General features: G+C 43.7%; 1 protein-coding gene across 2 annotated transcripts in view; it reads left to right on the forward strand.

Annotated features, from left to right (window-relative positions):
- Window positions 1–27,475, forward strand: part of FRMPD2 (FERM and PDZ domain containing 2) — a 503,133-nt gene that overhangs the window by 284,705 nt on the left and 190,953 nt on the right. For both annotated transcript variants that reach the window (XM_085608774.1, XM_085608775.1), the window contains exons 30-31: window positions 17,360–17,954; window positions 25,970–26,183. In XM_085608774.1, coding sequence (XP_085464900.1) covers window positions 17,360–17,954; window positions 25,970–26,183 — 809 coding nt within the window. The remainder of the gene's footprint in view (window positions 1–17,359; window positions 17,955–25,969; window positions 26,184–27,475) is intronic.

Raw genomic sequence — 27,475 nt, forward strand, 5'->3', positions numbered from 1 at the left:
GATGGATATTTGGAGGGTTAAGGGGATACGACGTCTAGGGGACATCTATAGGGCAGGGATAATTGTTTCTTTCTCAGATTTGGCCGAACAATATGAGTTATCTAAGAATGATTTTTTCCAATTTTTTTGCAAATTCGCGATTTTATTGTCAAACATTGTAGATACACGCCTATGACACCCAACGATTTAATAGAGGCCCTGATTAAACGAGCTAAGATCGGGGTACTGTATGACATATTGTTGGAGTCTCAACGGGATGATCTTGAGATGCATGAGGCAAAGTGGCGTGAGCGATTTGGGAACACTGGTTCCTATGTGCAACAATCAATAGATATGGCCACGAAAGTCATGCTGACTGCAAATTTACGTACCCAACATTATAAAACTTTGTTTAATTTATATCATACCCCTGTGAAAATGATGAAGTGGGGTGGGCTCCACGATGGGAAATGTTTTAGGTGTTCGGCGGAGAATGCTGATATTGTACATATATTTTTCGATTGTATAGTCTTAAAACAGCTCATAAGGAGCATTTCGGAATTCTTATCACAAATTACAGGGGTTAATGTGTGTATATCTAGAGAGATAATGTTAGTAGGTGTGGGTTCTGAACCCACTCAGAGTTGCTATCCTTTTCGTTATCTTTTATTTATGGCTTCCGCTGTTGCCTGATTATGTGTCGCTTCTATGTGGCTCCAATCAGAGGCGCCATCATATGAAATGTGGCGTGCAAAGTTTTCCAATGTATTTAATTTGGAATTCAGTTTGTATCGTATAAAATCGATGAGGAAGAAACAATTAGGGATCCAAATTTGGCAGCCTATGTTTCAACATATGGAGGTGTTGATGTGAAATGTATTGTTTTTCGTTTATTTGTGTTCCTCTTTTTTCCTACATTATTAATTAAGTGGATTGATGTATAAATCCTACATGCTATGTACTGAACAATAAAGTATTTAAAAAAATAATAATAATAAATAAATAAATACTTTGTCTGCCTACCAGGATAAGGGATGTAAATCAAACTTACCACACAAAAGGGAAATGCTTTCAATAACATCAATATCGGCTCTAGACCAGTGGTAACCCACCTTTTGGGTCAGTGTCTCTATTGCCAGTGTCTATTCCCATGCACCAAGAAATAAGCAACACTACCCAGACTCATTCATACACAGCTAGACTATAGAACTTTACCCTTTAAGCTGATGTGATGCCACATACATTTTATCATACAACCATACTATTTTATCTTGGGATCTTGCATTTTCATAAATTGGTAAACCTTTTTCACAAATCCAAAAAGCTTTGCAAATAAGTCACATAAAATCTCAATATTTCTTCATCAAGAGCATGGTTTAAAACATGCACATTTTCAATTACATTTTGCACCCAAATTTGCATTGATCTTCCCCAGTTTATCCCAATTTGCCCCCAGCTCCCGCATTCTCCACCAAACTTCTGTCAGCTGAGTCAATCTGAGACAAAATAATTGGTCCAGGCACTAAAATAAAAAAAGTGCCCCCATTAGCAAACCTGATATCTAAAAAGTGGCCCTCATTTGCAAATCAGACACACTGTAAGGGTATTTTGCAAGGTATTGGGGACTGCATGCATTTGTGCTTACTGCAGGCATTGTTTGTGGTAACATCAGGGTAATCAACAGTGAAAACTGTCTCACCTGGCCATTAAACAACACCACATATTGCTAAACAAATGGCCCACACAAGTCAAGTCAAAGAAAGCTTTATTTGGCCAATATAGGCCATAAAAGCACATAAAACACACAGGAAATAAATACTGAAAATTAATCAATGCATGATAATAAAAAACAGACCAATATTTCATATGCGATTTCCAATAGGGATAACTGAGCCATCTAAATCCTTTAAATAAAAGAGCTTGTCAAACAATCAGGGAGATGTTGTTCAGAGACTGCAGAGGCTAGACTTTAAATGGGCCAGTAAAGTGCAAAATTGTACAATTCAATTGTATGTATAAAACAACTAATGTAATACAATAAAATCTCTAAAAACAACCCATTACTAAAAGCATATATATTTCATCATAAAACAGGAACGAAAATCTCTCACTTATGCCTTAAACAGTTTTTTCCTTTGTATTATAGCACCTGTAAGAAAACTAGCAACTCCAAAGCCGATCAGGGGCGAAGACAGCATTTGCAAATATATCAGGGCTGCCTTCACTTGTGCAAAATTGCAGTGCCTTAAAAGTGGAAGAATATATTTTTTCCGTAGGTTACTAATAAAAATCACAAAAAAAGATGATATGTAAAAGATCTTGTTCTGAGAAATGATCACAAGCACAAGGCTTTATGGCACTTGGCTTAGAAAAACCCCTGGGAACAGATAAACACCAGTGAACGAAATTAAACCTAAACCTACTTAGGAGAAAAGAGTGGTGCGGCTTATTGATATAAGCCCAGTAAGGTTTTCCTAAAGTCCCTGGGGTCAATATTAAATATTGTCTTATTTGGGCTTGATAAGTTCCCTATTTTCCTTTTCTGCCACCCTCCTGGCCAAGAACAGTAAGTTAATATCTTACAACCCACTAGGGCACATCTGCCTATTGTGTGTGAACAGCTCGGGCTGCCCTAGACTCTTTAACTGCTCTAAGACGTAACCCAGCCATGGAATATCTAGGGCCCCATCAGGCCTCAGACAGTCCTCTAGGACAAACTGCTTCAACGTAGGAGTGGGGTTGGACCAAATTTCCAATCACCGCATTAATGAGGCCACAGCAATGAGATCAGAGATGTACCCTGCTTAAGTTCCTCATGTACCATAAAGGATGGTGTAGTGAGTAAATGGGGTTAACTGCAGACATTGCTAAGTTAGCATAAGTAGTATATGCTTGGCTGCCATTCTGCCGCTTTTGCACATGACACTACATGGCTCTATTCTCGTAAAATACTTTGCTGGCGCTGCTTCACATGAGATCTGTCTACCTTTCACATATCCAGCTGGGCACCGTGCTCTCTGTCTGCACAGCGTGTTCAAGGTCGAATAACAATGTATGCTGTTGATTCACTTTGGTCAGTCCCACGCACATAGACATAACATGAAGCACAACGGGCCAACTGTAACTCGGATGCTTTTTAATATGGCATTACATGCATGAGAGAGCACTTGGAGAAAACCTTTCTAACATAGAAGAGCTGTGCTGATCCTGGGATGTAATTCATTGCATCTGAGCTCGTATGTATGGGGTCTCGCTGACAAAGCACAGAGGTCTTCTATAATTATTCTAAACTAGCTCATGAGCACGGGGAGGGTGGTAAAAGGCGCTATAGTCCTGTTTCCACTGTCATTATAATATGATTTCCCCTTTTGTGCTTGATGGAATTGTAACAATGTTGATTATATTGTTCTTATGCATTATGCTGCTCGTATTGGCTTGAGTACTGCACCTTAGAGCACGTTAGTTAAAAATAAACATTTTAAACTATACAGTGTCTCTGATTTCTCACGTTGTGGACAAGTATGAGTGTGAACGAAAGAGTGTTCTTGTTTCCTACTATTCTTGAGAGTTTATAAGTCGCATGTTCTAGGTTGTCTTATCATTGGTAGCTTCGCTGTAGTACGGAGAACGAATGAGACACTATTGCTAGTCGGATTGGGGTTCTGGGTACTGAGGTGGCTTTTTTGGTACACCACAATACACCGAGGTCCTGGTTTCCTGCGCATAATTCTGTACAGGAGCAGAATCCCAGCAGCCAAGGGGTACAAGGTGGTGCTGCTAGGAGTCTGTGGAGAAATGTATTCTCAGTCTCCTGCAGTTCACTCACTTCTTTGTAACCCCAGATATCACTGTCATATGTCGCCATGGGTATACATTTATCATTGTAAACCTTTAGTAGAGTGGGTAACGGTTTGGCCGCCAATCTCCTAGCAAAATCCAAAGTGGCTCCCACTGCTTTGGCCAAGGTGTTCTTTTTGAGTGCTCTCTGAGCCACCCATGACCCCCTTTCATCGAACAGGACACCTAAAAAGGAATGTAGAAACTTTAGTCAGTTCTTCCCCCCTACAAAAGAGCCTGCATTTGGATAGCTTTATGTTGTTATATGTGATTTGGGAAAATTAATAGAAAGGTCGACTGGGCCATAAAATCAGTAAAAGTATTTTAAAGGCTTTGCAACCCCATGGCCATCCTGGCAAGTAACATCACGTTGTCTGCATATCGCAGAGCTGAGATGAGTTTGGACCAGCTCTGAGGATGTCTTTGCATGCAGCTGACAGACCATCCCCTAATTTAGTAATGTATAGGGTGAACAAAATGGGGGCTAGGATGCATCCTTGTCTTACCCTCGCTTAACCTCCCAAGATACCGAAAAAGAGCCATTTTCATTATATCTGGCCGAGGCTGTCAGGTTTGAGTGTGACCAGGGCAAGAAGTCCACCAGGTCAACATCCATGCCCATGTCCATGCACAAGTTTCTTTAGAATTACTACAAGATGGTGGAATAGGCTACCATTCTATTTAAAGAATGCTTCTGATCTATTGTCCTTTAGGAAGGGACTTAAGACATGGCTCTTTACTCTGTAACTCCGCCCAAGGACTGGAAATATAACATCTAGTGTGTTCTGTGTGCCTATTCTGCATCGCCTAGACTCCCACGGGTAGTACTGTGCTATATAAATATTTAAATAAATAAATATCTAGTAGCAAGGGCGGCCATTTAGACCTATTGACATGGTCGAATGTGGACGTTAAGTCCAAAAAGGCAATGCAGACAACCCCTTTTAGCTATTGTATATTGCCAATAACCAAGAGAAAATTAATCCAAAGGTCCAAGGTTCCTCTTCCTTTCCTAAAGCCATATTGCACGTCTGAATTTACATTGGAGTCATCTAGCCATAGTGTTTATCGGTCCAAAATTCCCTTCCCCATAATTTTTGCAGCTGAATCAAATAAGGAGATTGGGCGATAACAAGCAGGGTCATCCCTCGCTCCATTTTTGAAAATGGGTAAGATGATGGCAGTAGACCATGAGAGCGGCGGGCCACTCACGGCTGCTGTGTTAAAAACCTGAGTCAATATCTTGGCCCACAACAATGAGTCGGCTTTATAAAGGTCCGACGAACCCCGTCTGGGCCGGCGCTTTCTTCCCAGCTATGGCCACGATGGCTTTATGAACCTCGTCCACCATAATGGTCAACGGTAGGGTGTCTGCACTTGTCTACCATAAAATATTGTTCTCCCCTAGATCCACCCCCCTATAGATCAGTTCAAGATGTTTGGCCCATTTATCAGTGGGGCTGGTACAGTCCACTCTGGATGAGTGCTGGTCTGCAAAGAAAGGGCTATTAACCACTTCCCAGAATTTTGAGCTATTGGACAATATACTGGACTGATTTACATCATCCCATGCCTGATCTCCTATAGCTTTCTTTCTTTGGTTGATGCAGATTTGTAGATTCTCCTACAAGCCTTCACACTTACCTCATCCCTAGTTTTTTGTTTCAGAGCAGTCCCTAGGGATTTATGTGATTTGGAGCATGCATTGTCAAATCATTTTTTTCCCTTGGAGTATCCTACTCTGCCTCTAGCTATTAAATTATCTCCGATCTGCTTGGTTAAATTACTATAGGCGTCTAATAGCAGACTGTCTTGTCAGCATTTATCAAGACAGGGTTCGGTGTCTTCAGCACCTTCTGCATATAGCTTATCTAAATAAAGTCAGGTAGTACCTTCTCCCACCTAATTCTACATGTTTGATCTATTGGTTTGAATTCCCTATTCGATAGTCTCTTACCCTCAACTCCATGAATGATCTTAACCCCCGCCAATTCCAAGATCAGCGGATTGTGATCGCTAAAACTACTTCAGCAACAGTTTAAATTGAGCACGACAGAGAACAAAGGAGCGGATACCAGGATGAAATCAATGGTAGAGGGGCAACCCCTACCAGTGAACGTTGTGACAAGATCTAATTCGCCAGTGTCTTCAAGACAATGCAGATTGTTAGCTGCAAGTAGACCCTCTATCCAGAGACCTTGGTCCGCATGTTCAAAATGAACAGATGGAGTTTAGGTGTCCCAGGGTCCCTTGCTTAAAGTGAAGTTACGCTGGCAAAGGTGTACGTTAAAGTCCCCCAAAATAACCTCATAATGTGGATATCCCACCTCTCCATAGTGCTCAAGAAATCTCTCAAGGGAAACAATGTGTTCAATGACATTGTAGCTACAAAAAGAATTATAGAAGTTAATCACCAACAGAGTAGGGCGCTTGAGTTAGTTCCACTGCTAGTAAATGGGGTGAATGACAAGTCACCACCTTAGTGGTGCAGGTGATTTAAAGCGATATCAAGGTAAGCAGGCCACCCTTAGCACGCACTACTGTGGAGTGAGTGCAGCTTTAAAAATGTGGTGAATCCATCCTGAACAAAGGAATCAGATGTGTCCCAGGTTTCCTGCAGTGCAACTATGTGACACAACCTTATTGTGGCTAGCCACTGAGCATCATCTCTTTTGGCCCTCAAACCCGCAATATTCCAGGTCATTATTTTCATGGTTGGAGGGCTGAGGGAGGTAGGGTCCAACTGGGGTGAAGAAATGGACGCTTCAACCGGTAATAAAAGCGGCCCTACGTTGTCCTAGCACTGGCTGAGGCCATTTGTCAATCTATATTGTCTAGACCCTCCAGTGGGTCAAATATATTGGCCAAAGGAATGGCTGAACTTGTGTTCAAATGTTGAACTGGTAGGGGGGCCTGATTGATGTAGGCGCACATTGGGTATGACATGCCGGCAGGGTAGAAGAAATGGAACGGGATGACACTAATTGTAGTTTTTAATTCTCACCTGCAACAGCTATCAACCATAGCTTTCGTGTACTTAGGATGTCTTAGATAAACCACAATGCAATCTCCCTCCTTATCTTTTTTTTATGCGAGAGCCGACATATGCCACTCTTCTAGCCATAATAATGTGTGGTGATATGCAGTGTCCATTTACTATTGTGTTGTCACACCTTATGCAACAAATTACTGTAATCTGCATTTTGCCCTGCTTGATGGGTGGGAGACCTGTCAAAATGGCCACCAGAGGAGCTGACTCTGGAGGCAGATTTAAATAGACGCTGTCCCCATCTGTCGTTGGAAAAGGTCTAGTTGAATTAGAGCTGCGAGCCCTGGGCCCTCCGGGCAGATACACATCTCTAGGGCTAGCCCTCTGACCGTCGGGATGCCTCTGAGATGTTATGCCAACACTGACCCCTGTCGCTTCAGCGCTTATAGACAAGCCCAGACCCCTGTAAGCTAGAGGACCCTCCTGTGCAGGTCATTTGACCACCTGACCTGGCTGTGTGGTGTCACTATGCCCAGTTGACTTACGGCGCTCACTGAAGGGGACTGTGGGTGTGGGCCCAGGCGCATGACTGTTCTCCTCCCCCACAGCCGTTGCAACCTCTGCTTTCATGGAAATGGAGCTAAGTTGGGGCTCAGTGAGCTGCGTGAACAAAGCTTATATCCCCGCAAGCCATGATATAATGGGAGCCAAAAGTGATTTTATCACATCTTCAGGCTTAGGAATTAATATATTCACAGCCTGAACCAAATCAGTCAGATCAGTCTGGGCCAGTGTTGCCGGGCCAGCGTCCTTCTTGTGGGACTGAGTGGATTTTTTCCCTCCACCACTCTTTTTACTGGAGGTTCAGACAAGAAGGTAACTTTTCCCTGGATAACATCAATACTATTCGTCAGCTCAGCAATGGAGTTTATTTTGGGTGTTGATCCAGCTGAATCTTCCACTGTCAAAGGATCAGCATGGGGCAAAGACTCCTCAGGATGCTTTATAATGTCCATAGAAAGTCTCCTCTCAGTTAGAGGTATTTCTTTAGACAGAACATTAGCCACCCTGGTTAAAAAGGAGTCTAGGGTGGTTGCTGTATCCCCTCCTGACGTACCCACATTTAGCTTCCTCTTGCCTATGCTCTAGGGCAACCAATTAATTGGGGGCTACTGTGACCAGTTATCTCAATAAACTAAGGCTGTCTTCGTAGGTAGATCGCAGGACCAGGTAAGTTAGTCTACTCCATGCATATAGTACCTACAAATACATACTCAAATGGACCCAACTCGACAAGGGTAGAGGCAGTATGAGTGTGAAAAGCGGGTTAAATGGAATTGCAGTACCTAGTGTAGGCTACGTCCACTCTGGCCCAATTCAAAAGACCGGGAGCGGTGGCCCTGCCCAGCCTCGATCAGCAATTGACAGGGGCAGTCCCGCGCAGCGGGAGCCCCCACAAAGGAAACAGACGCCTCGAGGCGTGCAGCAGCGTCGTTGGCAGCGTCTGCCGCGGGAGCTCCTGAGTCCTGCAGTGCTCTGCCCCCTCCTGTGCCTTGCAGAATGTAACAGGCTTCCTCCGCAGTGGGAGCCCCCACCAAGGAAATAGGTGCCTCGAGGCGCTTCGCAGCGTAGTTGGCGGCGTCTGCCGCAGGAGCTCCTAGGGCATGAAGTGCTCTGCAGAATGCAACGGCCCCCACATTGATCTGTCAGGCCAGCCCATTGGGCTCTGCCTGATTTCCCTATAGGCCAGTCTAATCCAGTCCATTGGCACTTTACACCAATAATTTCAAATTACGGATATGTAGGATTGGGGCTGTGTGAGTCGCAAAGGACGAGGACCCAAGGCAATAAAGAATACCTTGATAGCACAATATTCAAAGTCAAAATCATAAGGGTTTATTCAAAATTAAGAATTATTACAGAAATCAAAATGGTCCAGCTCCAGAAATATTGTAAGTACAAAATCAAATAGCAATCTGGCATAGGGACTTCTCCCTTTAATGTCGATAAAGGTTTTCTAAGATTAAATCAAATAGACTGTCATAGGGTTTGCCTTTGTAAAAGTGAGTAAAAAACCTATAAAATATAAGTGCGAAGTCAACAAGAGGATCGACATGAAGTCTGCCTCTGGACAATAGAGAAAAAGCTCTGACATACATCCCGGAATAGGCCCATTTTTATAGTTTCATGGGGGTGTATCGTAGGGCTGAACTAATACAGTTACCTGGCAAAAAAATCAACATCATAGAATTATGTTATGTAAAAACAAGCTACTCTAGGAATCATCCATATTATTGATAAATAATGATCCTTTTTACCTTACATACAATGAAATGACATTGCACAACTGAAAAATAAACCATTTAAAAAGAATCAACAATACAGCGGTGGCTGCAGGCAGAAAAACACTTGCTAATTATAACATACAGAGAACATCACTGACAGGCGTCCTCCAAAGCACATAGTTAAAACAGTACGAATAAACAACACCAAGAAAAAGATGCCATTTCGACTATTTTATGAAAAATAAAAACCCATATAAAAGGAAAGAAACATGTACAATCATGCCGCTTTTAAAAGTTATCTTTCTTCAGCTGGCAGTGCAACTGGGCACAGAACCAGGCCTCATTATGGGCATTTAAAAACACGTTAATAAACATTAGTTTTGACTTAATTACTCTGCTCTAACAATGGGATACAGGCCATGGCAGTGGCTGCGTCATGTCCTCCGTGATAGGTGGCCTTCTGGAAATTAGCTGCCCAACTGGTCTTCTAGATCCCTTATTGGATACTCGTCTACGCTGCTAACTTGTAAATATAACAAGCATTGGCGTAGCCAATCGGTCTCGGCAATGAGAGTGCCTAATTACAGGGATGGCGAAAGGGGTGTTGCGTGACAAACACAAACAGACAGAACCCAGTGCACCGGGAAGACCCATTTCTTAATATGAGATGTACCCACGTGCTTTGTTACCCTGAAAAATGGCTAAAGTCATTTTTGCCCCCTTTTAACTTAATGTGAGATGTACTCGCCTGTTTTTGTTCACCCTGAACAACTGCTTTTCTTGATTGCTTCTGTTCATGTAAAGCGCTCTGATACCACGGGTCTAGCCGGCGCTGAATAAAACCTTTCAAATAAATAAATAAATAAATATGCAAGAGGAAGAGTGTGCAAACAAGAGGAATAGAATGCAGGCGTCCATCCATGCAATGAGGAGCATATATGCTAATGCTGCGTAACGCACACCACATACATCAGGGAGCGCATACCACCCCCAAACACACAACAGGGACCGGTGTACATAGAGAAGCTAGGTGTGTGCAGCTTGTCTTTAAAGCTGGGGCAGAAGGGCTCTCCTGTGGCATAAAAGCTGCCAGTGCTTTGGAAGTTCTTAGCGCTGTGGTTAGGACAGAGGGGCTTATCAGTAACACCCTGGCATAGGGAGCCATTGATGTGATGACATGAGGTGCCCTGTGTGCCTGCTGCCTGCCCTGATTGTTTACATGCCCACAGGCAACAGGCTGAGCACTGACAGTAGAGAGAAGCTGGCACTTGCCACTGCTCGCAGTCTCTCCTCGTGTATTAAGCACTGAGCCACCAGTACTTTGCTGCTGCTGAGCATTGCTCAGTCCCCGAGAAGCCCAAGTGCCACCACTCGCTGCACCAGGCCCATGTCCATGCCCATGCCCAGTCAGATACGATTTAAGAGGGCCCACTAAGTCACTGACAGATTTTTCTGACAAGACATACTCACAGACACATGCGATGAACACAGAATAAAAAAGCTGTAATCACTGCATGGTGGCCAAGTATCCTAATTAATGCGTGCCAATGTTATGCACTCATTGCTTTTTTAAAGGCCGTCTTTCTCCAAAATTTAGGTTCATTTTTCTCATTATTGGTATGAAAAAGGTATTATGTAAACAAATTATATTGGCTAAAGAACTTGGACTATCTGAAAACATTAGGGACGGCATGGGCCTCAGTACTGTGGAAGAGGTGTGGCGCAGGTTGAAGAGGTGTGGTGCAGTGGCCAGGCCGACTGCTTCTGGATCCTGGGGCTCACGGTTCGATCCCCGGTGACGGCGGCAGATAAGCCCAGCAACATGTGACTCTGGGCAATAGCTTGCTTAATCTTCCCGACGGCCCCCAGTGCCGGGACACCTCTCTGGAGGCAGCTGTGCGCTTTAAAAATACTGGACATTTAAATTTACATTACTGCTCTGATGCTACGCGTCTCTGTGTTCAGATGGACAGTGAGTGGCCTGCACTTGCACACTGGCCTCTCAGATTTCAATGTGTCTGCCCTACCAAGGTGCCCTAGCATCTCCAAGGATGACCCCAAGGCAGCAGCAGCCCGGCGCTCACACTCACCCAGCACCAGCACCATCTGTCCGCACATACAGTAGTAGACGAGCAGCGTCTCTTCCCCATCTACATACTCCTCCTGGTCCCAGGTGTCTGAGCACACAACTGAACACGGCACCTCCTTCGGCATCTTCCTAAAGTCCCCAGAACTAGGTGCCCCTGAATGACATCAGAGCGGCGATGGAACCGCTCTATCTATGCTCAAACATCCTCCTTTACTGGGGCTGTAGAGGGAGCACGAGATGCAATACTCTCTGAAGTCTTTGAGGTTTCATCTCAGTGCGCCTGCGATACTGCCCGGGGCATTATGAGAATCTGGTGACGAGATAGGATCCTCATCCCAGCTGAGTTTCCTGTGTAGGCATGTGTTTCTAGTCATAGGTGTCTCAGTTTTAAACAGGTAATGGCAAGCGAATGACGGGCAGCTGGACATAGTGTGGGCCGGGCATAGTAACTGCTCTACCCTAAAGGAAAAAACAAACCACAGCAGAAGCTTTATAAACCAGTAGCATCAACTGTGTAAGGAAAATTCTCGACTTTCTTTATGGGGACTAGTCGCAGGGGTGTAACGAAACCCAATCTTTGGGTCTAACACAATTGACCAGTAGCAGAGAAGTGGACATGGAGGGGCTCTGGGAAAGACACAACACTCCCTGTTTTTTTGCTGTGCTATGAAACAATAAACAGTAAGTAACACTCGCATGGTGAAACTATGCCAAAGCCATGACCTGTTGCCCCCACCCTTCCCCATGTGCAGCCCTTAATGAATGGAGAAAATGAAAAGTGGGACGAGCTAATAAAAAAAAACAGCGCTCGACAATGAAGCAAATGAAAATAGCAGCGCACCTGAGGAGGACATGTTAACCAGGAAACAAGAATTTTCTAAAATGGTAGGCCTTGATGCCTGCTCTGGGGGAGGAGTAAGCACAGAAAGAGGCACTACAAAAACTTGCCATGGACAAATGGGGAGAAAGAATAGCAGATCGATGATGGAGCCAGCAAATGGGAAGCCTATGGGTGGGCTGCAGCCCACAAAAGTAGATACAGCTTATCTCTTCAACACAGCACATGCACTGCCTACAGCCGAGACCTGAAAAGTAGCGTTTCCGAAGATATTCATTAATAGAGTAGCTACTTGGGCAGAAGTGGCTTCCTAATTTTCTGCACCTCAAGAATAATCTAATTTTATTACAAAAAATTGAATGCCAACAAATCACCAAACACACATCTGTGCAGAGTAAGTACATGAAAAGAAAAGAACGTCAGGCAGGTGGTTGGACTTAAACTTCCGATAAACTCTGTTGTATTGCAGCCTAACCCTGGCATGAACTAATGTCATTATGCTATTTGCAGAAACGCTCAGCTGTATGCCTAAGTGGTTGCGCTTTTCTGTATAAGCCAAAAAATCTACGTTGTGTTGCTACAGTACTTCACAATAATTATTTGTTTGGGAAGCTCAGAAAGTAATTTGTTGGTGTGTTTTAGAGTACTTTGTTAGTGTGTTTTAGAGTATCTGCCTTATATTAAAAGCTGAGTTGTTTCTCTTTTAAAATGCCAGCCTATGAGGCTAATTGGCTCTGTCACATTAAAGGGAAAAATATGTATTTTGATTCTATTCATTTATGTCGTAGGATGGATTTTGAAAAAAATCGATTTGGGCTTTCCTATGAAACTTTGTAAGTCTAGGCTATAAACAATTTTATTTATGTCAACAGCCTCATGTAATACAAAACATTGAAAATAAATATACATACACAGAAGGGATTTTAGTCAGCCCTTTTCATCAACTGGTCTATTCACATTTTGCTTCTATCCACTAGAGTGTACATCCTAAGGCATTAAGCCAGTCCTCTACAGTCATTGGCTTTCTGACACTGGGAGGGCGGCAGTTCACCGAATAATGTTTGCACATAAGTATAAAAGAAGTACACTTTAATGCATCATTTGTGGGACAATACTTCCCTTTGCCAATGTTTTTCTCTTTCCTTTCCTTATCATCTTTTTATAGTTCCTCGATATCACACACTATCATAGATGTCCCCAGAATCGCGGCCGCACCATATACATCCACACTGCATATCATTTCTTGGAACATAGCGGGTTTGGAGAAGAAGTTAGCCCTCCCTGAATGGAATGCTTAGGTTGAGAAATACGAAATCTGTTTATTTCAGGAAACCTGGAGCCTGAAACCCCTACTCAAGTCAGGCTATTCTACTTATTTCTGTCCGGCTATTAGATCAAGAAAGGGATGCCCCTCTGGAGGCCTTCACATATGGGTTAGTACTACACTGAACTGGTCAATTTCTTCCCATAACTGCATTTCTCATGACATCTTGCACCTAACAGTAGGTGGAGTGCCTAATAAACCCACACTGGATCTTTTTAACATCTACGCCAGGGGCTCCCAGGGTGCCCTGGGATCCGTAACCATATCAACGCTGGAAAGTATGCTCTCTGGTATTTCCCCGTCTTCCTATATCATCATAGGGGGAGACTTAAATTGTACTTTTGAACCGCTTGGCGAGGAGGACTTCCTTGGCACCGTCGAAGTAGATGCCATATGGAATATCCCTGCCCTCGCCCTACCCCCTATTAGGAAGTGGTCTCAGAGGGTTATCCAATTAAACGCCCTCGTCCAAGAGTTTAACCTTAGAGCCGTAAATGGAAGATCCACTTCAGATCCCCATGGAGAAAAGACTTTCAACAGGATCTGCTCTCCATCTAGGATTTACTACATTCTTTTGGATGTTAGGTTATGGCGCGACCTATTAGATATGGAAGTTAAACCTTCCACAGATAGCGACCATAATCCCCTATGCTTAATATTAAATAATGTCTGGCAAGCATCTGGTGCTGATGCAACGAGCCGACCGACTCTGTCCACTAGAGAAGTCATTCCTACCAACTGCTGTAGACGCTTAAAATGGCAGAAAGTTGCTATCCAGGATCACAAATTGGCAAGTATAAAGGGCATCCTAGAAGATGAGACTAGCAAACTTACAAATTATGCTAAATCGGCCTCGGCTCAATCTAATTTTCATAAAATCTATCATGACTTCATATCTAATTTGAGTGCTTTTTTTATCACTAGAGGAAATGCTAGTACTGGAGGCACACAGGTAAAGGCCGAGAACCCTTGGTACTCCACCAAATGTAAGGAAAAAAGGGCGGCACTTATCTTAGAAGTCAAGAATAAAGATTCCTTGGCAGTCTCTAGAGCTAGGAAGGAGTACTCAGAGGCCCAGAGGGAGGCTAAGAAAAATTGGGATGAGGCACATTGGGACAAATTAAAACATGCATCTAATGTGAAAGACTCGAAAGGCTTTTGGGATTTAATCAATAAGAAGGCCAGCAGCACCTACCCCCCAATGTCCAACCACATAACTGCCAGCCAATGGTTCTTCACTTTTCTAAATTGTACTCTGAGGATGCTTACCCGCCCTCTTCAATCGATATGGTTTATTCATCCCCCACTAGAGTTTCTGGCCACCATCTGGATCCCTTCGTCTTAAGCGAGGTGATGGTACTAATCAAAAGTATAGCCCCTGGCAAGGCGGCGGGTCCAGATGGACTCCCTGGTGATCTGCTTTTGCATTTTGCCGAGACTTGGGCAGCTTTTATCCTTCTGACCCTGAATTTGATAGCAAGAGGATCACCCGTGCCAGACTCCTGGAAGGGTGCCGAGGTGGTCCCTATTTTTAAAAAGGGGGACAAGTAAGACCCTGCCAACTACAGACCGATTAGCTTAATCGATGTGATTCAGAAAGTGGTTGGCAGAGTCTTATTAGCCAGGATGGGATCTTGGATGGAAGACAATAATATTCTGTCCCATTTTCAAGCAGGCTTTAGGACCAAGATCGGAACAATTGATCAGGTCTTCAGATTTCTTATGATCTATTGGAAGACAGTACTTCTGGGAAGGGGCAGCTTGTATCTTGCCTTCATAGATCTGAAGACCGCTTTTGATCTAGTGCCCAGGGGGAAACTCTGGCTCACCCTACAACGACTTGGCGCTCCCCCTTTGGTCCTTGACATTATCCAGCGCCTACACCAGGGTAATTACGCAAAAGGGGTCTCAAGGGCAATTGACTGAGAGAATCGCTGTGAACAGGGGAGTTCGACAGGGATGTGTACTGGCACCCACCCTGTTCTCTCTTTACATCAACGGGGTGGTTGATTTTTTACGCCAAGACCCGGCCGACGCTCCATCACTGGCCGGGGAGAAGATCCCGACTCTCCTGTTTGCAGACGACACTCTCTTGATCTCAAAATCCCCGGGGGGGTCGTCAGAAACTTTTGAATAACTTTGGCACTTTTTGTGATTCGCATGGCCTGACAGTCAATACCACCAAAACTAAGACCATGTGTATTAACCCGTCCAAACGCTTCAAAAACCACTTCACTCTAGATGCTGTCCCGTTGGACAATGTGGAGGGTTTCGATTATTTGGGAATTTCCCTTGCCAAAGATATGAAATGGGGCTCCCACCTCACTAAGATGCTCTTAAACCATAAGAGGACATCCGGCGCCATCTTGAGAGAACAGCGTCTTACTGGATGTAGGCCTGTGGCCCCTGTGCTTGTGGTTTATGCCGGCAAAGCACTCCCATCGGCCCTGTATGGCTCTGAGCTTTGGGACTTTCAGAATGTGAGTGACCTTGTCTCGTCGGAAAACAAGTTTATGAGAGACATGCTCACCTTACCTTCCTCGACGCCCTTGAAGCCCCTATTTTTCGACCTAGGGAGACACTCATTCCAAGACATAGCACGTCTGCGTCCCCTCCTGTTTTGGGCCCGTATTAAAAGGACTGCCGAACTGTCCCATTATGCTGCAGCTTTTGACGAACTTGTTGCAGCGGATTCTGGGAGCAAGATAAAATGGCTAACAGACCTCCGAAAACTTTTATCTGCTATTGGCCTACATGAGGCCTGGCGTTCCCAGATACCACCCACAAAACAAGTTATAAAAAAACTTTACTGGGAATGGGTACAGGCACAGGTTATTCAAAATCCTAGATTGGGGAAATTGGCGGAGGGGTTCTTCCAACACAAATATACCTGCTCATTGGAACCCTATTTGGATTTTATCCAGATCCCTAGACATAGGGTATTATACATGAAGCTGAGATTCGGGACTCTTCCGACTAACAGCTTTGTCGCACGCTGGAAAGGGCCAACTACGAAACCTTCACCCTGCCCGGGCTGTGCCTATCACAACGAGTCGACGGCACATCTCTTGTTTGCTTGCCCGGCGTATAGGCTCGCTAGAAAGAGGTGGCTAACACCGGTCTGCAAACTATTGGGCCCAATGTGCCATCGTAATGCTCTCCGTATTCTCTGCACTGATACCTCTTCCCTTACCCTGATATGTGGGGTGGCCAAGTTCTTGGGATCCGCCTGGCTAATCAGATGCAAGATACTGGCTAGAAAGCCTCCTTGTCTAATCAGTGTAGACACTGATTGTGACTAGCACCCACCTAGTTAAGGTTCAAGGATGGGGTCCCTTTCTTATGCAGACTTTTCAAGGTCTTTTTAAAATAACAATCAAACTATGAAATAAAACTTGTATTGGTAAATGCATTGTATAAGCTGTGTTAGACGTTAATTTCATGACTTTTTAAATATTTTTATCTTTGTAAATAATGCGTTCATCTGGAAATGTACTGCTTTTATGATATTTTTTATATCGAATAGTTCCTTGTGGGTTTAACAAATTTGATCAGCTAACAGTAATGCTAAGCTGATAATAACTTTTCCTTGTGTCCGTAATTTTCAGATTTTTCTGTGATGTATCTTGACACTAGAAAGGGGCCGAATTACACCTCCTGCTGGGAAGCACTGTATTTTTAATTTAAAATGTATGTGATGGTTATTTTTTGTAATTTTCACATCTTATTACATGCATATGACAACCACACTGAGATGGCTGCATGTTTTCATAATTTTTTTAATTTTGTGGTGTAGTCTTTCAGTAAAAAATAACCATTGCACCAGTTTTCCAATAGCAACCCTATTTACATTGTTAATGCTTGTTTTACTATTGTTTTATTGTTATTTTCCAAGTCACAGAAAATGTTGTAATAGATGGAGAGATGGTATGAGAAATGCAGTAGTCTCGGTATACAATGGTTCTGGGAAAACTTGACACGGAAAGGTAAAGATTAAACTATTATTGTTTTACTCTAGATCGATGAAAACAGTGCCACTTCTGAGGAGACTGGAATATTTCTGCATAATGCTAACCTTTCAACTCTTACCCCTGACTCCATTGTATATGAGGAATCCATGGGGACATTGGCCTCTTATCATGCTGACTCAGCACTGGATGACACTATGATGCTGCCGTCCTACCCTATTGACCTCTCCCATGAGGATGCCTTAATGGAACTACCCCCATATCCAACTGACTACTTGAATGAGATGACCGAGCTGCCTGCCTACCCTGTTGATCTCTCGTGGGAGGATGACATGATGGACCTACCTCCTTATCCCATCGATGTCTCATGTGAAGACTCCCTGATGCATCTACCTCTCTCACCCACTGACATCTCAAACAAAGATGAAATGATGGAACTGCCCCCCTACCCCATTGACCTCTCAAGTGAAGATGCACCAGTGCCTTTGAGCCACTCTTCAGTTGACCTCTCACATACAGAAGCCATGATGAACCTGCCTGACTCTCATGCAAATATCAATCCTGTGCTCAATGGAGAAATTGATATAAATCATTTGGGTGAAATTCCTGAAATTATACTTGTTAAAGACAAGAATAGACAGTTAGGTAAGTTATAGTTTGTAGGACCGCATGCGTGGTTTTTTCTTAACCTTTACTCTACCACCTTTGTCAAATCTCAAAGTTGTTTAAAAATTCAACATTTTCGGTGTTCATTTTGCTAAAAAAAAATTTGGCGAAGAAATTGTAATCTACCCATAGGAGAGCACAACTTTGTGGCTTGAATTACAATGTGTTGTTAGGTAACTTCGTTTAATTGCACTTTAGTAATGATGGTTCCCAGCATAAATCCACTCCCACCTTTAGAATATTGGAATATTGTTAATGAAGCATACGTCTATGGTGCAGCAGAGGGCTTTAGGTACAAAGCTATGCTGTTGCTTCACTAATTCAGTTCTCTAACTGTGAATTGGAGCGGAGAATTGAAATGTTAGCAAATGGGATCAATTTAACTCAGGGGTGCGAGTGAGAGAATTGGCGGAATGCAAGGGGATCCATTAGACCCAGGTGCTTAAAGCATCCTATTGTGTCTTTACATCCTCCCCAAAACCCCTGAAGCTGCTACTTGTAACTGAATTAGTTACAGCCAGGCCATGCTAAATTTCCTGGAGCAAAAAAGGAACTTCACTAAAGTCCATAGCCACACAGACTATAGGGCCAGTTAGTGCTGTAATGTGCCAACTGGAGAGAAAGGGATGGGCCTAGTGCTTTGGGGACAGGTCAAAAGTTAGAGGAAGTGTAAAAACATCAAACTATACTGCATTATTGAATCCATAAATTATTCATTTTCATAAATATTAATAAATGGGTTACAATCTAGATAGAATACAATACAGGATTTTCTGTGTAGATTTTTTAAATTCTTTAAAGGTTTTTGAATTTTTTGTTCCATACTTAGCTAGAGGGCAGCCAGCACATGTTTCGCCTGTAGGACTGAGGCAATTTGAGACAGTGTATTTCGGAGTTATGTCCTCGGGTCTCGGTTTGGGTTTCATTGGTCTAAATAAAAGTTTGGTAACGAGAGCAGTAATATCCTGAAGCAAGGTCAGGTGCTCTGTTAGCAATAGTAATGGGGTGTCGGCATCTTCATATGGAACAACAGAGTTAAGTAGAGTCAGAGTTAAGTATCAGTTATTATTATCATTATTGTGATTATTATGCGGGACTTATAATGCGCACAGCTACCCAAGGGGTCTCCCGGTGCAGGATAAAGGCAGCAGATGGGAACCGCAGCAGACAGCTAGAAAAGCCATGTCTTCAAATTCTTATGAAAGGTAAGTAACGAGTGACAGTCCCTAGGAGAGTACGGGAGAGAGTTCCAGAGTTTCGGACCCAGGTAGGCAAACGAGCGTACCTTCATGCGAGCAAGACTAAACCTGGGCATCGCGAACAGTGAGAGGTTGGATGATCTCGGCTGTCGAGTAGGCTCATTGGATCATCTCGGCTGTCGAGTAGGCACATTGGATCATCTCGGCTGTCGAGTAGGCTCATTGGATCATCTCGGCTGTCGAGTAGGCGCAAAGGGCAATGCAGAATTTTGAAAATCTACGTAGAGGATACTGTATTGTGCTCGAAACCAGTTAGAAGCACCTGCATGTAGCTGTTGCAGCGTTGCTCTTCTGTTATGGCCAATGCTGCTCCTTGCTTGCTCTTATTGTAAGATAGCAATTATGTTTGCACTAAACAGCTATAAAGAAGGCCTGTGCTAAGTTTGTTAACACTTGCACAATTCAACAGTTACTTATTTCCCAAATTCTGCAATATTTTAAGTGATTATTTTCCACATGTGAGACTAGTTTGCACAGAGGATGTCTCACCTGCCAATTTTTATCTCAAACTATTCTTCAGCAAGTCATTTGAAAGACGTTTTGTATTTGAGGTATTCCCTGTCATTCAGTTTTTACACTTAAAATAATAAAGTGAATTTCGTAATTTCTAACACACCTCTTCTATAAAGTGAAATTATAAAGGAAGTTTGGGTTTGCCCATCTTAAGCTGTGAATTCAGAACAAAGCAAATCAAGAACCAGAATGCAATGCGAATTAAATAAGTAAAGTGACTTTGCAAATCCCACTGGAGGAAGATGCACGCAAGCTACAAAATTATGGGGCATATTAATGAAGTTTGTGGCGCAGGGCAGTGCATCATGGTGCAAGGGTGCCTGTGTTGTAGGCAGGATAGTTTTTGTGCAGGAAGGGGCACCTTCCAGCACAAAACAGTCATGAGAGACTTTTTCCTCTTTCTATATGTGCTGCAGAATGCAGCACACATAGAAAGATGAAAAATACACATATTCCTCCTCGTTATGCCTCTCCTGGGAGGCGTATCTTTTTGACACCTTCTAGGTTTTGTAAATCTGGAAATGCATCAAAAACCATGGGAGTTGCATGGGAACACCCACACAGTGCCCACAGAACACCTCCATGGAGCAGAGTAATGCAACACAGCAATTTACTCATTGCAATACTCCAGGTTTATGAAGCTGTTTAAAGCCACACAGAGTGGCTTTGCAGGGGTTCATAAATCTGACTTCGAGGATTGCATCAAGCATGTACCAAATTGCGTGGCGCAAGCATGATGCAAACCTCTAATGAATATGCCACTATGTTGCACTGGGTGGTGCAAGCTAAATTTTTATGGAAGGCTAATTACACATCACAAAAGGCACAGATATTCTGAGTTATGTTGTTTTGCATGTGGCCACTCTACAACTGCTTTTTCAATGTGATGGACCTTTGGTGTGAAGGAACATCCTATGTTTATTACTATTTATAAACAGTTTTAAAACCATAAACTGTACCTAAGCTCAGGTCCAGAGGAGGCATGCACTTTCAAGACTAATTCAGGGTACAAGGACCAGAATTGTGCAGGTTTGGAACACTTGGAAACTAAGAAAGTTATGTTTATATTATTTAATGTGAGGGATTTGCTAATTAGTCCCAGCTCCTCGTGAGGCACTGAAACTCTAAGGATTTTTTTTTTCTGTGTGACCACACTATGTATCTTTTTCCAATGTATTAGGCTTTTAGGGGTCTTTTCCGCACCGGGAATGATGTTGGCAGTTGATTATAGCGAAACATTCTATGATTTCCTAATGATTGTTGGGCCTTTAGCAGTATATCATTCAACATGTTCCTGTACTAATTATCTGTGAAATTAAATTATAAAAATGCTACTCTCTGATAGATTGGGCCCAGATTAAAGTACTATGATTTAATTGAGACCAAAAGGGACTGCACTATCCCTCTTCGATAAAGGTCACATATAATGTACACACTGTACTAGGGTGGCCAGAATTTTAAAGCCAAAAACCGGGGCATGCTTTCACAAAAAAAGAAGGACTACAATTTTACTTCAAGAGAGCGCTCAGAATAACAGCACTGCTCAGCAGAAAATTACAGAACAGGCAGTAAGAACATACATAAAATGCAATTTTTGAACCCAGTAGCTTGCCTGTTAATTAATTGCTTTCTTGAAACAACTGCCAACTATTCCTGCTTTGTAAAACAAACAAAAAACACCTCCCGCCGTTTTCAGTCGGCCCTCTCTGAAAACCGGAACATGAGCTAAATTTCTTGAAATCTGCAGGTACAGCTGATGAAAAGGCAAATCCGGGACACCTGGTCACCCTAAACTGTGCACCACATATGTTTTTTTTTGTTTAAACAGTAACTTCATTTTGGAACATGATACTAGGATCACTATTGTTGTCTTGGACTAGGAATCAAAATCAGAGGGTCATTTTTTGACTCACCTAATTAATACTCTTTATATTTCAGCATATCTCTCATATTGAGATGTATCCTTTGAGCTGCCTTGCTGAGTGCGTTAATTGCTCTGCCGCACCATTTGGCAGATCTAAGACCCCAGGAGGCAGTAGGCCCATTCTAGGAATGACTAAGAATCTACTTCTGAAGGATGGGGATGAGGTTGGAATCTTCATAGCCAACATCTTGCATTTGTTTGCTAAATCGATGGCAGTGTGCTTCGACGACTTGGCAATAGAAGGGGCGAGACTTCCGTCTCTGCTTCCAAGAAATGGGTCTCTTTGAAGAGCTTGGGAGGGAACAGTTCGGCCACGGTGGGTGGAGATGTGTCTCAGTTTTGGACTGAGCTGCCATCATTAAACCAAGGGGTGGAGAGATGATGTGGCAAAACTAGGTTGGGGGTGCCCCCCCCAATCACAGGAAACTTCATCTCCCCTGTGAAGTATCGACACAAGCTCACAAAGCTAAGTAGGGGCCTGCAAAAACACAGGAGGGACGGGATGAACCCCTGTCAGGACCCTGGGGTGTACGCAACCCTTGATTATTCTCTGCACTCTACAGGGGTGGTGGTGACAAAAGCTCCCTCGTGCTCTGCACGGCACAGTTAAAGAGGCTGTTGGAAGGCAGGCACTGCCGACTTTTGCAGCACATAGTCACCCTGCAGGTGGCACTTGCTGGTGAGGACTGAAAGGTGAGGTTTTTTTAAACATCTTTTTATTCACGCATTTTCTGGTAATAAATGTATACATTGTTCAGAACATCAATTCTGTAACAGGAAAGGTGAGTTGACTGCCATAGAGGACCGTGGTGATGCTGATAAATAATGGCACAAGTCAAGAAAACACTGGGGCCTGGTGGGAGAGCACATCCAGGCCCCTACAACAAGCTGCTACTAATGTGGAGAAAGCTATAGCACTAGAGTCTGTCACGAGGCCATAGAAATTCCACATTAAATCTTTGGGATCCTGAAGCAACTGTCTCTCGCTACAACTGACTGGGGAATGCCCCATCAGCAGAAAGTTGCATAGCGCACTGTTATTTTGTGCAGTGAGGTCTGAAACTGCTTCATTTTAATTCTTGCTCGTGTTCAACATTGGCCCTCCTCTGCAGCCTTGAGAGGCTGGTCACCACGGGTGCTCACACCCAAGTGTACCTCCCTCTCCATTGTGGGTGGACTAACGAGACTTGGACGGGTAGTAGAGACTTTGGTGACTAAGACCCTCCTCGCTGTGGCTTGCGACCTGTGGCTAGTTGGAATGCCCACACCAACACCGATCCAGTTCACAACTGCATAAAAGGAAGAGGTCAGCACAGTGAGAGAGAGTAGGCTTGTGGGTAGATGATGAAAGAAGTAGGCTTCTGCAACTGACAAGGAAGAGTGAGTGTCGGGTAGCTAGGTGAGTTGGGTGACAGGTGCCCCAGTAGGCAGGAGCAGCCCCATGTAAAATTAAAATGCCTGCATTGGCCTGAAAAGTTCACTAAAAACAGAAAGAAGTGAAAGCCCCTGGCTCTGCAGGAGTGGTGGTCAGTGGCGTCTCCTCCACTAAGGCAGAGGACGGTTGCCCACTGCTTTTTAGCAGTGAAATAAAGAAAAAATAAAATGATAATAACTTTGTTATCATTTTCTTTTCTCCTACTTCTGCAACTTTGCATGAGTGGGTGGGGGCAGGGGAGGAGCAGTAGCACCCTCCTAAGTGCTCAATGACTGCTTGGCTGGCCCTCTCAGGCCGCCCAAAACAGTCTTGGGCACTTTGCATGCTCTCCATGCAGGCTGCATTACAGCCTGCATGGAAAACATGCCCAAGCACCCAGTCAGCACCTGAGTACCGAAACACGTCGCTCAGACCAATCACAACGCTGCTAAGGCAGCGTTGTGATTGGCTGACTGGGAGCCTGGGTGTTCTTCCTATTGTTCAGGTCAGCGAGGGAGGACAACGGAGGAGAGATGTGGCGAGGAAGCGGCAAGAAGGTAAGTTTATTATTTTATTTTTTGCTGCCCACTTTCCCCACTTCCTTTCCCCCCTCCGGCCCTTGCCCCCGCCCTCCTACCTCCAATCCATACTGGCTGCCACTGGTGGTGGCACACCATGCAAGACTCTGTGCAAGGAGAAAATAGTTTGCATACTTGTAAGAAGTTTTCCAAAAGGCACCTCACATTCACATGATAACACTACTGTATTGAGCATCAGCATCACAGCAGTGTGTCAGGAACATACCTCTCCCGCAGTACATGGGGAAAGTAGTGACATTAAAAACCTCGTTTAGAGTTCAGACGGTACTGAAAATCCTTTGGATTCTGTAGGAAACTCTAAATGTGAAGTAGAATCCACTGGCTGAACTTTCTCCACAATACAATCCCTATCATGGAGGACCTGTAGCGGATTCTGCTACATGTTAAGAGCTTCCCCTGGACATTGGAGGATGGATTTTCAGTTCTTTCCAACCTCCAAGGCTCCCAGGAGGGTAAATGTGGTTGTCCAGGAAGGGCAGAACTTCCACAGCAAACAGTCCCCCAGGGCCAGTGGTTAAAAGGCCATGGGCAGCCAGGCCCTTGTCTGATTGGGTCTGGAATGGTTCCTATGCAAACTCTGATCAAAATAAACAGTGATTGCTAAAGGATGCAGATATTGCGTTTTATATTGTGTAACTCCGTGTTAGTGTTACAAGCTCTAGGCGTTTCCTATTTAATCTTGAACACCCTGAGAAAGCCATGAAGCATAACTTTTGAGTAGTGAAATGTCTTATGTCTTTTTACCCTAGCCAAATACAGGCGTTTGCTTTTTGTGGCTAGGACCTGATGGTGTACAAATAGCCATGTGGTTTCTTGCAGAAAATGATAACAAATTATATGTAGGGTGTTACTTGCTGCCTTTGACTTTTCCTTAGAGTATGTTATTTCTGCCCTTGTTGTTCTGCAAGGCTCATTGAAGAGGGGCACCTATTTTCAATTCCACTTGAGAACTGGTAAATATTTGTAATTTTATGGCAGCTATTAGCTGTATTCTTTTACGTATGTGTCTTTTTTTAAAGAAAAACTCTGACTGGGCAAATATTTATAGAGGGTTATGTTGTACGTTGCAGAGTTTTGAGTTTCTAGCTCACAGGAAATTTCTCAGTCAGCTGTGTATTGCTCTGCCTTGTTACACTGAGAGCCAAGTGCCAAAATGTGTCCTTGGTTCCCCTTTCCATGGTCTGTGATACACCATTGGTGAAAGACCCCATTGACACAATTAGGCTTAGTAACCTTCAAGCCCTTGGAACCTCTCAAACCAGATTTCTCACAGTACACCTTCTTGCAGATATTCTAGAAGTGATACAGTTACATAAACCTTTGACAGATGTGGGGTTTGCTATTATTTTGAACCTATGCAGCACAAAATCAGTTATTAGTATGGCATTACACAACATCCAGTAGCCCAGAAATGACCTTCCATACAGTTTTGAGGTTAACATCAGAGACTGGGAAGGGAATCTAAAGGGGCATGTACTCATCTATGCTGTAGGTTGGGAAGGGGCAATTTTGTTTTCAGGAAGGAGTTATGTGTGTACATGTGGATGGGCATCAGTATAAACAAGGAGGGTCCATTTTAGCCTCAAAATCTGGGTATTTACATTTGCCCTATTGTTCAAAGACAATTATGTTAAAATGGGAAGGATTCGTTTGGAATCTTCAGAATGGAAACTGGAATAAGAGAACGACTGAAGGAGAGAAAGAAAGAGAGAGTGAGAGAGAGAGAGAGAGAAAGAGAGAGGGAGAGAGAGAGAGAGGGAGAGAGAGAGAGAGAGAGAGGGAGAGAGAGAGAGAGAGAGAGGAGAGAGAGAGAGAGAGAGAGAGAGAGAGAGAGAGAGAGAGAGAGAGAGAGAGAGTATATTGAAGTCTGAAAACCTGGGTACTGGTCACTTAAAAAATGGACAGAGAACCTCTACATTATAGAATTAATTATAACGAGTGTGACTCTCATTTTTGTGATCTGGGGTGTTTTTTTAAGGTAAATAAACTCGTGCATGCACCAGTTTACGGCTAAGTGGAGGATGAGGAGCACTATATCTCCCAACCTTTAGTATGAAATGGTAGAGGGTACATACACTCTTTCTTCCTAAATAATATTTGACTGTTGGGAGTACGCTCTTGCTTCTGCTTTGTGTTAGAGTGTTAGGTCACACTCTTCCATGCTCCACAATTTCAAGTTGTCCTGGTGGTTCACTCTGCCTTGCTCTTGACCTTAAGTATTGCTTTTGTGTATTTGTGTGAGATACCCTACCCCTGGTCATCTGCACTTCTTTATTTTCTGCTAGGATTAAAGTTGACACAAGGCTCTGAAAGACTGCTGCCAGAGGGTATCTATGTGGAAGAAGTGGTGCCTGACTCGCCGGCGAGCCTGGAAGGCAGTCTACTGCCCGGTGATCGGATCCTGTCCATCTGTGGGCTTTGCACCCAGGACATGTGCATCGAGCAGGCAGTCCAAGTGTGTGAAACTCCAAAACACCTCGTCCAGATCCAGGCCACAAGGTCACTTCCTTTCTCAATTGACTATTATAAAGGATTTTTGTGATGCCTCCAATAACGCTTGCGGTATTGATTAATGTGAGTAACGTTCTAATGGGACAGAGAGAGCAAACACTGGACATTTGGCAAGAGAGGTTCTAACCTGTCTGCCCCAAATGAAAACCAACATCAGTGCACTCAGATCGTTTTTACTTTTTAATCTTTATTCATGCAAGGCCCTTAGTAGGTGTTCCCACGGTTTAGGTGCGGGGATAGCAGAGGGCTGAATCTCTGATCCCAGACAGCATCTCCAGGCCAAAATCTGGGGATTACAAGTTATCTCCACCAGAATGAGTAATAACATGTGTACTCAGGAAAAACGGGTTGATAGTCATGTATGTTTTTTTAATTCCAGGGTAAAATAGATCTGTATTCTTTTAATGCTGCATAAAGGAAGTGGTAAATAGACACAGGGCTCTCTTATGGCAGGAGAAGTTGCTGGTGGGGAACATGGGGTCGGCTAAAGCAGGTGAAGGGAGGACTAGCGGTAGCATTTCCAGCTTCCTCTATGGTGCAGTGGGAGAGTGAGCGGGAGTGGGTGTTGGAGCTGTCCATAGCCCCCTCCAGCTCCACATCTAGGTCCAGTCTCGTGTTTATGGTCCTTGGATTACTTGATCTGGTGTGTTTGGCCCCTGTATGCATGGCCAGAAACACCTGGCTACTCAGAATACTCTGGGCCACTTGTAATGAGGGCTCTGGAGTCTTGTGAGTACTTATGTCTTGTCCCATAGTAACTTTAGATTGCTAAATAGTGCCCCTAGTTCAGCAGCAAGTGCACTTCAGCCTCTCTGAACTCAGGAAGATTGACCAATGATGCTTCTGGGGTGCGAGCTGAGGATTCTTTTGAGGCCCATGGAAGAGAGTCTTCTCATTGACTTCATGGACAGGTTCCACTTGATGGTGGAAATTCTGAAAGGAAGGGCGAAGTGGGGCGGTGCAGCACCTCCGCAGGCATAGAGATAGTCCTGTAAATTGGATGAGAATCTTGTTAGAGGAGCGGTCTCTGCTATTAGACAATGATATGACCAAAGCCTTTTCTAAACAGTGTGAACGTTTGATCTTGTTTGAACACAGCAACGTATTGCTCTGATTTCCATATAGGCTTGAGTATTACAAAGGTATTAAACTTTGCACCATATACGCCAGTGTTAGACCCAATTGATTATGAGCTGCTTCATGTAGCTGCAGTGGATTAACAGTTGATTCCTGAATGGGGTGTAAGTAGAGCCTAGTTCTCTGCATGAGCCAGAGCTTTG

The sequence above is a fragment of the Triturus cristatus genome, chromosome 1_2 (assembly GCF_964204655.1).
Source record: "Triturus cristatus chromosome 1_2, aTriCri1.1, whole genome shotgun sequence".
Taxonomy (NCBI): Eukaryota; Metazoa; Chordata; class Amphibia; order Caudata; family Salamandridae; genus Triturus; species Triturus cristatus.